At 33.5% G+C, this 16,045-nt stretch overlaps 1 protein-coding gene across 6 annotated transcripts in view; it reads left to right on the forward strand.

Moving 5' to 3' along the window:
* Window positions 1-16,045, forward strand: part of Ccnt2 (cyclin T2) — a 39,258-nt gene that overhangs the window by 10,581 nt on the left and 12,632 nt on the right. For 4 of the 6 annotated variants that reach the window (XR_007107674.1, XM_047544334.1, XM_047544335.1 and 1 more), the window contains exons 3-5: window positions 9,306-9,434; window positions 11,700-11,760; window positions 14,429-14,491. Coding sequence is in view for 3 of the 6 variants with exons in the window: in XM_047544334.1 (XP_047400290.1) it covers window positions 9,306-9,434; window positions 11,700-11,760; window positions 14,429-14,491 (253 nt within the window). In the remaining 3 variants the exon portion in view is untranslated. Of the gene's footprint in view, window positions 1-9,305; window positions 9,435-11,699; window positions 11,761-14,428; window positions 14,492-16,045 lie in introns of those variants that run through there. The other 2 variants (XM_047544337.1, XM_047544340.1) reach the window with 2 other exon arrangements.

Here is a 16,045-nt window from a genome sequence, read left to right on the forward strand (position 1 = left end):
CTTTCCATTAGACCCCACCTCCTAACTCTCTTGCTTTGGAGAATTACATTCTGGGACATATCCAAATCATTAGGAGATTCTAAACTAATTCAGGTGTCCAGAATAGAGAAGGAATATTTACAGAGTATTAATATTTACAAATATGTATTGAGTGTTTGCATTAGCTAAAGCTACAGTTTACAACTAAACTTTCAAGGCCATTTTAGAACAGTTTTTTAAAAATATTTTATTAGTGTCTTATAATTATACATAATTGGAAGAACAGGAGTTTTGTTTTTAGTAGTACATAGAATGGTTGTTTCTAGGTGAAAACCAATTAGATAATTATAAGTTCTATAAACATATACATATTCTAGGGAATGGGGGAAATTTGGGGATGATCTTTACTTTTCTACAGTATTTGGGAACAGTTGACACCTAACATTTTACATTTAAATAAATTTCAGTTCTAAGTATAAAGCCATCATGTTAAGTTCTCTGTATGGCCATATTTAAGGAAATATTTCTGCTATGGAGGTTTTCTCTAAATGAGGGCAACAAAATTGCCTACTTGATCAGTGTTAAAATTTAAAACTGTGAAGTTAATGGCTTCAGTGGTTTGTATGTCATATATTTACATGACAGGCAAACGTGGGATTTTTAAAAATTTTTAAATATATTTTGGTTGTTGATGGGCCTTCATTTTATTTATTTATATGTACTGCTGAGAATCGAACCCACTGTCTCACAACGTGCTAGGCAAGTACTCCACCACTGAGCCACAACCCTAGCCCCTCTTTTTTCGTTATAAATAAGACATAAATAGTGCTTTCCCCAAGGGTCATATTATTCTAGTGGGAGAAAAAAACAAATTACTTAGTGGCTTACTTTAAACTTGTCTATGGTGGAAATGGCTAAAAACAGTAGTCAATTTGAGATACTTTGTATACCTGTGAACATTTAATAGGTTTTCCATTTGTTTCACTCTTCTTGTTTTGAAGCTGTGTAATATGATAGACCCTAAGTGGAAGTGGCTGTTGAGCACTTAAAATGTGGATAGTACAAGGAACTGTAATGTAAAATATTTTCCTATTAAGCACAACTTTTGTTTTGGTAGAATTGCATTTTGCTTTGTTGAAATATTAACATCTGAATTAAGATATGATGTGTCAGCTTAAGAGTAAATTTTGAATTCTTAACGTGGTGGAAATATAAAATATCACAGTTTAATACTTTTTCTATTTTAGTGGAATAAATAAAATACATTAATTTCCCAGATTTTGTTTTACTGTGGGGTTTTTTTTTTTGTTTATTTGTTTTTGTTTTGTTTTGTTTTTTTTTTTTGCTTTGTTGGTTGGTTTGGGTTGGGTTGGGTTGGGTTGGGTTGGTTTGGTTTGGTTTGGTTTTTGTTGATACCAGGGATTGAACCCAGGGGTGCTTAACCATTGAGCCACATGCCCAGCCCTTTCTATTTTTTATTTTGAGACAGGGTCTAAGTTCCTGAGGCTCTCTTTGAACTTGTAATTCTCCTGCCTCAGCCTTCCAAACTGCTGGAATTGCAGGCATGTGGCACCACACCTGGCTCCATTGTTTTTTGTTGTTGTTCGTTTGGTTGGTTGGTTGGTTTTTTCCCCATTGTTTATTTTTTTTTTGACTGGTTCCTAGTTTTATATTTATGGCAGAACTAGTTTGGGGTATAAGTATACCCATCAACAAATAAGATAATTATTGGATCTCACACTACAATATTTTGTTCTATGGGTAGATGTGCATGTTCAAACTAATTTTAATACAATTCAGTTTAGAGGGTTAAAAGTGGGAAAGATGACTTTTGTGGTTAAGAATCTAAAGATAATAAAAGCTGGTATGGTTTAATGCTTTAAAAAAAACTTAAGGTCAGAGAGGAGATTCTGAGGATTTGGAGGGGGCAGTCTCTAAATGGTATAGTGAGCTGAGCACAGTGATACATGTCTGTAATCACAGCAATTGAGGCTGAGGCAGGAGGATCACAAGTTCAAGGCCAGCCTCAGGAATTTAAGGAGACCATCAGTAACTCGGTAAGACCTATCTCAAAAAGAACCGGGATGTAGCTCAGTGGTAAAGTGCCTGTGGGTTAAATTCTTAGTACAAACAAAAATAACAAATGGTATGGTCATGTCAGAAAAGATACCATAATTTTCCAAGTTCCTCATCCCCAGGTGAGTATTAATAGGTATTTTGTAATGCTATGACTATTTAAGAGATCTAATAAATATCTCTTATCATAAACATCTTTATTGAGGTATCATTTACAAACCATAAAATTTATTCATTTAGAATGCATAATTCAAAGGGTATGTTAATGGAGTTGTACAGCCATCATTTTCATAACCCCCCCAAAAAGCCTCATACACATAAGTAGTTTGTTCATCGATCCCTTTCCTCTTCCCAACCTTGGGCAACCACTAAATAGTTTTCTGTTTCCACTGATTTACCAGTTCTGGACATTTCATATAAATGGAATCGTGCAATATATGGTCTTTCACATGGCATATTGTTTTTAAGATCCAACCACGGTGTAGCACATACTAGGACTTCATTCCTTTTTGTTGCTGAATAATATTCTATCCCTTGGGTAGCTGTCCTTTACAATTCATTTGACAGTTGATGGACATTTGTGTTGATTTCACTTGTTGTCTGTTATGCATAATGCTATAAACATTCAATTACAAGTTTTTGTGTAAACATTCACTTATATTAAATTCTTCAGAGTGGAATTGCTGGGTTATAAGGTAACTATAGATTCCGATAATGGAGAGCTTTGTAAAAACATTTCAGGGAAATACCAAACTGTTTTCCAAAGTAGCCACACCATTTTGTCTTCCCACAAGAAATAAATGAGGGTTCAATAACTCCCTGTCTTTTCCATACTTAAAATTGTGTTTGGGGGGTGGGGGTGGGTATCCTAGTAGGTGTGGATGGTTTCTCCCATTGAATGTGGGTTTGGCTTTTTCCCCACCTTTCTTGGTGGTATTTGCAACACAAACATCCAATGTATTAATGCTTTTTTTTTCTTTTATTACTGTGTTCTTGATGTCATCTAAGAAACTTATGTAATCTAAGATCTTAAATTTAGGTCTGTGATCCATTTTGAGTTAATCTAGTTATACAGTTGCCCTAATACCGTTTGTTGAATTTTTTTGATAGTCTTGTAGAAAATCCATTGACCATATAAGGGTTTATTTCTGGATTCTCGGTTTTTCTGTTCTGTGATCCTTTATGTCTGCCCTTTTACCCATCCCACAGTCTTACGTGATTACTGTAACTTTTTAGTTAGTTTGAATTCGGTAAGTATGAGTTTTCCAATTTTGTTTTTTCCTTAAGATTATTTTGACTCTCCTGAGTCCTTAGTTTTAGGATCCAGAAGTCAGTTTCTGCCAAAAAAAGAAAAGGAAAGAAAAAAAAAAAAGAAAGAAGGAAAAAAACCAGATTTTGATGGGGATTGAATCTGTAGATGACTTTGGGGAATAATGACTGCTATATTCATAGCCATCTGAAGGAAAGTGGCCTTTTTTTAGATTTCTGATGAATATTTGAGAATCTGTGTGAAGTTAATGTCTTTATTACAATACTATATAAAAGTATTTAAGTATTCATGGTAGGCTGTAGGAACTCTGTATAGAGAATAGAGACGTTAACTATGAAATAGGTGTACTTTAAACTGTAAGTTCATATTTTCCATTTTAGAATCAGATTCATAATACTGAGGTACTCACCAGTAGATATTTTTTAAGTGCCAGATTGTAAATTCTCATGAATGAGAAAACAACTAAAATGTCAGCCTGAGTTAATGACATTTGCTGAAGCACTATAATGTCAGTGCAGCAAAATTATAGATGTGGACCACTTTTTAATGTTGTATTAGAATTTTGTTTCAGTTAGTTGAAGCTTGGTGATCATTCATATTAACAAATGGGCATTTTGACTTATTCTACATTTTTGTTGTGAGCCTTATACCACTAATACTTTTCCTAAACTATAGCCTAGGCAAGTAATTTTCAAATTTTGAGCTGTGGCAGTTGAAGCTAGCTAAATATTTATTAATGGAGTTCTTTAGAAGGTGCTGAAAATAATTATCATAGTCTTAGTTGGGGGTGGAGTGGGAAGGTGTTTGGGAAAAGTTAAGGGACAGGGAAAGATTGACTGACTAGTATGCAAGACCTAAAGATAAAAACACAAGAAGAGATTAGAATGAGCTTGTTGGGAATGTATTAGCAAACTTGGAAGCCTTTTGTGTGTTTGTCTTAGGCTTGATTTTTCAATTAGTAGGTTTAAAGTCAAAGAGTGATAAAACTGCCATGGCTAGTTAGTATGTATAGATATATACCAAATTATATTCACCAAGACTATTAAAAGGATAAGGACCAGAATGATTCATTTGAAACTGACTAATAACATTTTTGGTGTCTTAACAATTACCCAGGCTTTTTGTTAATTCAACCTGACCTTGCCTCCAACTGTAAGGTTGAAACCAGCATTGGAGAATAAAGAATGTCATCAGTGAGGGCATTATGGCAGAGAGGGGAGACAGAGACCAAGAATGGGCAGGAGGAGAAAAGATGGAGAAGGATAGTAGTCAGATCAAGAGGTAGGAATGGAAACACTAAAGAATAGAAAAGGAGAAGGGGAGAAAGGAATATGGGTATAAATCATTGTAGTAATCTTGAGTATCATAATTTCAGTATTTGAATATGCTTAGTTAGATCTGCAACAGAACCTTAGCAGAATTGAGTTTAATTAACTGTGGAAAGAAGTGAACAAGAAAAAGGGAATTTAAAAAATAAACTGTTCAATCATTTTTTAAGGCCAACACTAACAATTGTTTAATTTTTCAACATAGTAATAATAATATTTAAGTTATATACCTGTGGGGCACCGTTCTGTTTTGCATATATTGGTTCATGTAATCCTTATCACATCTTTATAAGCAGATATTATTTCTCCTGTTTTAAACATGCAGAAACTGAGCCAGAGAGAATAAGTACTGCCTAGACTTGTCAGATAAAAAAGCCAAGATTCCACTCAGTCTGACTACCGTGCTACAACTGGCTTCATCACTTCTACCTCACCCCTCAATAATTTGTATATATATTTCAGTACAAATTTGTCTTTGTTTTGAAACTGTAACATTCCCTGACAGTAGTTGTACATCTACTAACTTAACAAACTAAATACTTTAAAAATCAGCTTTGTTTTGTTTTTGAGATATTTGCAAAATTTTTATTACTGTTCCTTTTGTTAAATCAACTAGGTATTGGAACACAAAAATGGACAGTACATGATCCCTGTCCCTAGTAAACTGGATTTCAGTTTTCAGTTGTTTGATTGTACTGCAGTACTGCTGGTGTGAATTCTTTGACTTTAAACCAGATTTACATGTGCTGGTGAATGTTGCCTTCAAGAGTATGCTCACCTTTAAAAACCATACCAACTAGTAATATTTCTGTTACTCAAAACTTCAGGACTTCCTTTAAGCCACACAACAAAGTCAGCCTTTCATACAAAAGGTGGTAGTAATATCTAGTTTGATCACCATCTTTGATCATCCTTAAAATTAAAGCCTCACATGGACATTCATTCACCCAAGTATTTATCTAAAAAGGTGTTTTGTTTTGTTTTGTTTTGTTTTGTTTCTACAGCCCTGATGGAGTAAAATGTGTACAGGCCGTAAAGGAGGAAAGTGAATAGTTAGTGGATTTCACCAGGAACTTTGGAGGAGTGTTGGGTATTAGTGTTGCACTGGAGTAGGATGAGGCTTGAGCCCTATTTAAAGGGAACAGAAAGACTTCTGTGAGCAGTGTGGATAAATAAACCAGAAATCTTTCCTGAAGATCATTGCTTGGCTCCCTAGATACTTACATTTTAATTTATGTATAGTATAGAACTTTAGAATCACTAGTACTCACTCTGTGTCCTTTGAGACTATCTTTAAAGGGAAAAAAGTTTCAAAGTTTTGTTGATGTTGAGGCTTATAGTAGCACTGCTACAAAATGTTTGAAGGGGATGGAGCTATGATTAGGAATTTTGTGGGAGTTTATGAAGAAAAATTCATTGGAAACTTTTATAAGTACCTTTTTGGAAACTAAAATTCTGGATCATCTGGCAGTTAAGGAAATTTAAGTATTAAATTCACTCTTATTTGACTTTTAACTTGGGCTTCTGTTGCTTCACTCTTGATGCAAAGAGTTTTAGCATGTTGAAGGTTGAATTTGCTATTCTGGCATTTGGAATACTTTAATATCAATGCCTTATATATATCTCATGCACAGCAAACGTTGAACAGCAGTCACAGTGCTAGAAAATGGGAACACAAATAACAGTCCGTGTTTAAGCTGCTTCTAAACTGTTAATCTTATAAACATTCTCAATTTTTCCTATCTTTTCCATGTTAAAATTTTAATTTAGAAAGGGGAAATAAGTTTAAAGTCCATGTTGAAATTATTAAGCCTATTTAAGGTAACATTATTTCTGGTTATTGAGAGTAGTTATTAATCAGCTTTCCGTCACTGTGGTGAAATCTCTGAGGCAGTTAACTTAAAAGGAGAAAGGGTTTGTTTTGGCTCATATTTCTGGAGGCTTCATTCCAATATCAAGTGATCTCATTGCTTTGGGATTCTGTAGAAGGCCGCACATGAAGTCAAAGTAAGCTGTTCACTTCATGACAGAAAGCAAAGAGAAAGAGACCAGGATCCCATAATCCTCCCAGTGACCAAAGAAGCTTCCACTAGGTCCCCACCTCTTAAAAGTACATAGCACCTCCCAGTAGTGCTACTCTGAGGACCAAACCTTACATGGACTTTTGGGTAGCACTCAATATATAACAGGAACCAAATTCATTTTATTTTAGGTCTGTTTTAAAGATTAATACTACAGAAAAAGAGCTTTTTGAAGGCATTTTTATTTACTTACTGCAAAACTATAGAAAGTTCCTTTCAGATCCAGAATCCAGTGGTTAAATTCCATGTCTGTTTTTTAAAAAGCTCTCAAAAGACAAGGATCTCTTTGTTAATTACCTAAATTATGTGGTAAAATTATACCTCTATTTCCCTACCTCCCCTTTGGCATTATTTCTATATAATGATTGACACCCCTCCCACCCAAGGTAACAGTGAGACCCAGATCTTCATCTCTTGAAAAATATAGACCTAAATCTTGACATTTAGAAAATACTTTTCTTGTGTATAATCTTATTTATTTAGGTATTGGGGATTTAACACAGGGGTATTTTATTACTAAGCTACATCCTTAGTTTTTCTTATTTTTTATTTTGACACGGGGTCTTGCAAAGTTGCTGAGGCTGGCCTTGAACCTGGAATTCTTTTGTTCCCACCTCTCCAGGTTGCTGGGATTACAGGCATGTACTACCACGCCCAGCTCTTGTGTGTAGTCTTAAAATATATTTCGAGCATAAAGTATGTCTAATTTCTGGGTTAGTAATTACTTGGTGTTTGGTTTATTGCCAATGTTTTGGGTAAATTTTTTTTTCAAAATTTATATTTCTCTTAAATGCAAATCAAAACTACACTAAGATTCCATCTCACCCCAATTAGAATGGCGATTATCAAGAATACAAGCAACAACAGGTGTTGGCGAGGATGTGGGGAGTAAGGTACACTCATACATTGCTGGTGGGGCTGCAAATTAGTGCAACCACTCTAGAAAGCAGTGTGGAGATTCCTTAGAAAACTTGGAATGGAACCACCATTTGACCCAGCTATCCCACTCCTTGGCCTATACCCAAAGGACTTAAAATCAGCATACTACAGAGATACAGCCACATCAATGTTCATAGCTGCTCAATTCACAATAGCCAGACTGTGGAACCAACCTAGATGTCCTTCAATTGATGGATGGATAAAGAAACTGTGGTATATTTATACAATGGAATATTACTTAGCTATAAAGAATAATAAAATTATGGCATTTGCAGGCAAATGGATGAAATTGGAGAATAGCATGCTAAGTGAGATAAGCCAATCTCAAAAATCCAAAAGACGAATGATCTCACTGATAAGCGGATGATGACACATAATGGGGGGTGGGAGGGGGGCAAGAATGGAGGAAGGAGGGACTGTATAGAGGGAAAAGAGGGGTGGGAGGGGTGGGGGGAAGGGAAAAATAACAGAATGAATCAAACATCATTACCCTATGTGAATGTATGATTATGTAAATGGTATGCTGTTACTCCATGTACAAACAGAAACAACATGTATCCCATTTGTTTACAGTAAAAATAAATTAAAATAAATAAACAAGGTTTAGGAGAACATTTTACAAAAACTGGTATTCTCTGTACCAATGGTCTATTAAAAATAACACATTTAGTTAATAAATTATTTATATGATTTAATATTTTATAATTAGATAAAATAATCTGTCAAAAGTTTAAAAAATTGTGTTACACTCTACACTGAGAGTTAAATATATTTCTAAAAGACAGTAAGGATAGCCTAGTTTATTTGAAGGTTGATAATATGGGATGTAAACACGTTTTGCCATTTTTGCACAAAAGAGGATTAAAAGTTCTCTTGACTTGTTTAATTCATGTTTCAGATATAATGTTAAATTATGTTAACTGATTCATATGCACTAAAAGATGATATGATAATTTTATAAAATAATATTAAGAAAGATTAAAGATTAATTTAAAAAATAAAATACCTTATCTAATTTTTATCAAGAGCCAAAAAAAAATTTATATTTCTCTTAGTCATTGTCTTGTTAGTGCTGTGTTATTGTACTTATATCCCAAAGACCTTAAGTTATCCAAAAAAAATTGCTACTTTCTGGATCTGCACTTAGCAAAGTTTCTAATCTGTTGGTTTATATTACATGCTTATACCCTGGTTTTTTAGCTGTTTTTACTATAGTGAAATAATAAAGATACTAGGTAGCCAGTTTGAGTTTGGAAATCTTTTCTGAGGGTACCTTTTCTGCCCTTTAAACAAGAATCTTTTTCTCTTATGCCTTTTGCTGTTCTACCTGCAAACCAAGTAAAACACATTGTATCAATGGATAACTAATTCTGTTTAATGAATAACATGATTAAAGCTCTCACATTGGAGCTGCAAATATAGCTCAGTGGTGGAGCTCCTGCTTAGCATGTGTAAGGCCCTACATTTAGTCCTCAGCACCAAAAAAAAACCTCTTTCATCAATCTTTTCATAGACCAGTGTACAATTCATAGTATTAACAATGTATTCTTTCCTTGCATACCTTCCCCCTTATAAAGTAGAGGATTTTTCTAAAATCTATCTTAAATCATCAAATTTTTCTCTTTTCTGCAGATAATATCACCTACTGCATTATTTTTGGCTGCAAAAGTGGAAGAACAGGCTCGGAAACTTGAACATGTTATCAAAGTAGCACATGCTTGTCTTCATCCTCTTGAGCCACTGCTGGATACAAAATGTGATGTATGTTAAAAAATGTGTTTGGGGCTTTTCTTTAGAAGTTTGAGACTTTTTAAAAAATTGTTTTAGGGCTGGGGAGATAGCTCAGTTGGTAGAGTGCTTGCCTTGCAAGCACAAGGCCCTGGGTTCAATCCCCAGCACCAAAAAAAAAAAAAATGTTTTAAATAATGAAAAGAAGTTTGATACTTTTTCATATTTTAGTATTAAAAAAAATAAAGTTAGCGTAGACTTCCAAATGCTGCTTATTTTTTATTGCCCCTGAGGAATATAATACCAGGAAACCATCTGACAGAAACATTTCAGATATGTTCCTGAATTTGGATGTCATTCTGAATTGTATAAAGCTTTGATTCAAAGTACTTTCAAGTGTTTCACATGTTGTCTATCCTCACAGCAAACCTGTGAATTATGTAAGAGGGTAAGTCATTGATAAGTGTCCTTGACCAGAAGATAAAGAACTCTTATGTTGTTAGCAGATGAAGATAGAGGAAAGCTCTGATTTACCTTTAGAACAGAAATTAGTCTTTTTAAAGAATTGTTCCTGCCAGGTGTGGCACATGCCTGTAATCCCAGTGACTTGGGAGACAGAGGCAGGAGGATCATAAGTTCAAAGCCAGCCTCAGCAACTTAGCCGAGACCGTGTCTCAGAATATTTTTTAAAAGGCTGGGTGCAGTGGTAATTCCAGTGGCTTGGGAGGCTAAGGCAGAAGAATCTTGAGTTCAAAACCAGCCTCAACAAAAGTGAGCCACAGGGCTGGGAATATAGCTCAGTTGGTTGAGTGCTTGCCTTGCAAGCACAAGGCCCTGGGTTCAAATCCCAGTACCGCAAAAAAAAGAAAGAAAAAAAAGTGAGCCACTAAGCAATTCAATGATACCCTGTTTCTTAATGAATAAAAAACAGGGCTGGAGGTGTTACTTACTGGATTGAGTGCCCCTAAATTCAATTCCCAATACACCCCCCTCCCCCCGCAAAATTAAAAAGGTCCGGGACCTTGCTTAATGGTTAAGTGTCCCTGAGTTCAATTCCCCAGTACCCAGAGAGAGAGAGAGAGCTGTTCCTTATAATAAAATGGAAGCTGGGATTGTGGGCCTTTAATTTTTCTAGCATTTTTATTATAGGTGAGTTATTTAATTAGAAACCTTTCTCACTGAATGACTAACGAATTACATTAATTCAGTTTAATTTAGATCATTTCAAGTTCAGATTAAGCTCTGATAGAAGTATATCTGATTTTTATTAACAAACTTTATCATAAATGTTGACTTTAATGGAATAAAATATTAATATACCTATTAAATAGTAAGGAATTTGTGTTTATTCAAAGAAAGTTCGTATAGTTTCCATTACCTTTACAAACTCAGAATTATTTCTAGTGAATGCTTGATAGTATTGCTCAAATACTAGAAATTCGTGTTTTAAATATTAGCTCAAATGACTTTTCAGAATGGGGCATAAATAAATTTAAGTGTACTTTCTTATCACCCAAGTCAGTTGTCATGATCTAAGAATGCTGTCGCAGAAAGTTCTCTTACTCTTTTTTTTTTTTTTTTTTTTTTTTTGTGCAATGGAGAGTGCTTTCTTGATATTTAGGGAGAAGGTTCTCTGACAATTATGTCTCCATGGGTATAACATACATTATTTTCATATTTTATATCTGAACTCCTTTAATCTAGAGATTTGATATTTTGTTTTGATTTTACATTTCCTAGAGAGGAAATGTCGGTTCTAAAAATTGACTTACTTTGACTTTAAAGGAATTATCACATAAAGTGTCCTAAGTTTCTTCAAATGCAGGTTTGAGTTTGATGTTCTTATTTAGCTTGGTGCTTCTGTTCTAAATGTGTCTTGAAGCTGTAATGCCTAGGTAAAAGTTTGACTAAAGGTACTGTATAGATCTCTCCTCTGTTAACCTGTGTATTATTAAGGATGTTTTTTGTTTTGTTTTTTCTTGGTGTTTTTTTTTTTTGTTGTTGTTGTTGTTTTGCCTTGTACACTTTGTAAACTGGAAAGTGATTCAGTTTAGACTTGTTACAAAAAAAAAATGGGTATTCTCTGTCACCCTTGATTTATTTTTCCCATATTTGCAAACTACAGTTAGTTGTTCTTTTGTAATTGATCTATAATTCTCATGAGATTTATTTTTCCCATATTTGCAAACTACAGTTAGTTGTTCTTTTGTAATTGATCTATAATTCTCATGAGATGTAAAATTTAACTAGTCTAATAGTATTTTTTATCTTAAGTATTTCAATATTTTTATCTGCCAGGCTTACCTTCAGCAGACTCAAGAACTGGTTTTACTTGAAACCATAATGCTACAAACACTAGGTATGTACTAATGTTAGTTGTTTTGTGTTCTTCAGTGCAATATTTTAAATTAAAGATTTCTATAATTTAATTGAAGAAAGTTATTTTAAAACACAACTGTATTGTCCAGTCTGGTGTGCTGGCACACACTTGTCATCCCAGCTTGGGGAGGGACCTATAATCCCAGAATAAGAGTCTGAGGGAGGAGGATTGCAAATTTAAGGCCAGCCTGGGCAATGTAGCAAGATCTCAGAAATTTTTAAAGTACTGGAGACGTAGCTTAGTAGTAAAGTGCTTGCCTGGCATGCACAAGGCCCTAAGTTCAGTCTCTAGTACGACACAAAAGTATTGCCTGATAATAAGGAAACGTTTTTCAAAATTTTAATTCAATTTGACCTAATTTTAATTAAATGGTAAACATAGCTAACCATAGTATTCCTTAGGTTTTCAGATATGTGAAGCATGATACTTCACTATGGATTTGCCCTGGAGTGTCCTCTAGGATAATTGATGATGGTGATATATACGAACATACATGGCAGTCCTTACTCTTCCAGTGCTTATAGTCAGTATTTAATTACTATATCACATTAAAAGTGACATGATATAGTAATTAAATGTTCATTCTTTTTAAAAAGTTAAATCTTTGTTAGGTTTATTTACTCTAATTTTTTTTTTACTTCACTAAGGAAATTGAGTTCTAAAAGGGTTATGACTTGATCTGGGGTTGTGACTCAGTGGTAGAGGACTTGCCTAGCATGTATGAGGCACTGGGTTCAATCCTCAGCACCACATAAAAATTAATTAATTAGCTAATTAATTAAAGGTATTGTGCCCATCACCAACTAAAAAATATATATTAAACCAAAAAGTTTATGACTTGTTTAAAGTCATGTATTCTTATGGAAGAACCTAGTAGCAATGTGGTAGGGCAATTTTTGGACTTAAGGGGGGGAATAATCTTAAGTTTAAATCTGTAGGCATTTGACTTGCTTTGTAAACTTGGACAAAGTTCCTGTAACTGCTACACCTTCATTCTATGGTTGTGTGTTACATTACAAATTTGTCATTTTTATTTTATTTATAAATTCCCAGACATTGAATAGAAATATAAGTCATAGCTATCCATCATGGCATAATCTTCTTAGTATAAAACAAATTTGTTTGAAATGGCATATAACTCATATTTGTTATTAAAAGATACAAGTTTGGATGTTGATACCTTCAAATATAATGATTTGGCATCTTACTGTGTTATACACATTTACATAAATTTATGGGTAGTTATAAAACACTTATGCAATAAAATTTAAAATGAAAAATTAGAAAGCATTGTAAGCTACTATAATGTTACTTTATTATATGAAGGTATCGTATAGGGTGTAGGGGTGTACCTCAGTGGTAGGGTACTTACCCAGAATGCACAAGGCCATGTGTTATATCCCCAGCACCATAAAAAAAAATTTTTTTTAATATCTTTTTTAGTTGTAGATGAACACAATACCTTTATTTTATTTATTTATTTTTATGTGGTACTGGTGATCAAACCCGTGCCTCACATGTACTAGGCAAACACTCTACCACTGAGCTATAACCCCAGCCCCCATAAAGAAAAATTGTAAAAGTCATTGTGTAACATGTATTATTCATGACACATTCTTAAGCATGGAGAATGAAAAGCATTATTTTAAGGGAATGAAGTATTATTTTGCATACTTTAGTTATAGTAAATATATAAATAAAAACCTAAAACAACTTTAAAATATTTTAATCAAGATTATCCATTTGTTAGACTTTTATTCACTCATAGCTTTGAAGATACTAGATTTAACCTTCCTTCTTTATAAAAGTATAAACCCTGCCATACATAAGGATTGAACATGGGAAGCTGTTTAACATTTTATCTTTAGTTTTAGAAATTGTGATTTAAAGAATTATGAGACTTACATGGTTTGCTTGCTGTGTGATTTTAATTATTAGTGAAGTGTTATAAGTGAACTGGTTGAAACCCTTCACTGTAACACATAGTAAAGATTAAGGATTGTATCATTTAAAAGTTCATTTCTACCACTGTTGCCCAACATTTACATTTATGAGAAGTGATCTTTCCACATCTTTTGAAACAAATATCGTACTTTGTTGGGGGTGAGGGTGGTACTGGGGATTGAGTCTAGGGGCACTTAACCACTGAGCCATATCCCTGGCCTTTTATTTTTTATTTGAGACAGGGTCTTGCTAAATTGCTGAGGCTAGTCAAAAACTTGTGATCCTCCTGCCTCATCCTGACAGAGTCTCTGGGATTACAGACATGCACCACTGATCCTGGCATCCAAAGACAATACTTAAATTGAATTCCCTGCTTAAATTACCATCTTAGTAATTGTCACTCGCTATGATTTTGTTTTTAACTTGAGGATAATCCCAAGTTAATGATAATTTAAAATTTTGAATAAAATTATCCTTAGTCCTGAAATAACTTATCTATTGAGACATTGAGAAAGAAATTAATTACTTCTCATTTTTGGAGTTGTAATGAGCATGTCAGTGATGAGAAACTTTAATTTTGTCTTTAGATTTCTTTTAAACATGGACAAATGTATTATATATTTACAGTTGTAATGATGCCATTTCTGAGGCAAGTATTGGTAGTGGTATAAGTGGTTGGGAAAAAAAGTGCTTATCATTTCAGGTTTTGAGATCACCATTGAACACCCACACACAGATGTGGTGAAATGTACCCAGTTAGTAAGAGGTAAGTGATCTTTGAAATTTTTAAGCTAAGTATTAATGCTTTTTATCATCTATAAATTGGTTTGAATGTTAATTCCTTCTTCTAGCCTTCTGTTGTGTTTTATTAAAATGAGGTAAAAGTCATTTTGAAGCATTATTTTTTAGCATTCTACATCTACCTATTTACACTTTCGTGGTTCAGCCACGAAATTTAATACTGTGGTTCAGTATTAACTTCCTTTAAACTTAGATGAATTTTTGTTCATTAAAAAATTAGAGGACTTCCAAATATTAGGAATCCTCTCCCCCTTTCGGCTCTGCCAGTGCCATTTCAGTTAATATTCGAGATGTACGCTATTAGTACTTAGGTGCAGAAAATAATGTCTAATTCATTTCAAATTTTCATTGGCTTCTTGAGAAGTGATTAAAGTTTAAGAATTCTGAGACCAATCTCAAATCCTTCTGATAAAATTTTTGTCTGTTAGCAGATTTGTCATTTTTGGAGGTGGTTTGCCCATATTCGTTTAAACAAATTGATTTAGTCCATTTGTTGAAGTTTTTTAGCATTACTAAAAGTGTTTTCTTTGTGTCTAATGGGGAAATCGTTATAAAGCATGATGCATAAATACAGTTTGTGGTATGCGTGTTAGACCTTTTATAAATGGGAATAGGAAGTTTTTATATTATTTGCTTTACTCTGAGTAAAGCTTGTGGTATAACATTTTTCTACTCCTGTTAATAAATCCTATATATCTGTTCTTGTAGTCTTAGAAATACTTTTTTACTCAGTTGCATGTTGTGCTGCCTCTTCTTTCTTGTGTCCCGTTTGTTATATACTCACAGCAACCACTTGGGACCTTTAGTGTGCTTTTTCCTCTTCTTTTTTTGAAAAGGAAACTTTGCTATTTCATTATTTTACCCACAGCCTTTTTTAGGTTTATTCTAAACACGATGAGTAAGATTTTTGAAGGCCTTGTTTTTGTTTTTAGTATCTACCTAAATAGTCTTACCTCGTATTCATTCTAAATTGAATTTATTTTATGCCTAGATAGCATTTCATTATGTTAATGGCTGCATTAAAAAGAAAAACAAGGCTGTAATCTGATATGTCCTTGTGGAAGTAGACTTATAAAAAATCACATTTTTTTTTAACTTAATAGCATATGTTATCACTAGACCACTTTGTAAACTAGAATGTAGTTAATTAGGTTCCTATTCTTCATGATTATACAAATACATTTTATAGTATATTCTCATCCCCAATATTAGAGTATAGTACAGAATTGTATAAATAAATAATTGTAGAGATGTTGAATTAAGGGGAAAAAAGCTTAGTTTTATTTTCCTGAAACCTTGAAAGAGTAAGGTAAGCTTTATAAGAATAATAGAGAATTATAAAATCTGCTCTAAGTCAAGAGCCTAATGAAACTACCTTAAAAATACTAGTTAAAGGAATATATTATGGTATGTTTTTAAAAATTATGTATAGTAATAACTCAGTAGAAAATAAAACTGGGTTTTAAATCATTCTTAAAAGCTACAGATTTGATATATCATCTAAAACGACATTTAAATC

Source organism: Sciurus carolinensis, chromosome 3, assembly GCF_902686445.1.
Source record: "Sciurus carolinensis chromosome 3, mSciCar1.2, whole genome shotgun sequence".
Taxonomy (NCBI): domain Eukaryota; kingdom Metazoa; phylum Chordata; class Mammalia; order Rodentia; family Sciuridae; genus Sciurus; species Sciurus carolinensis.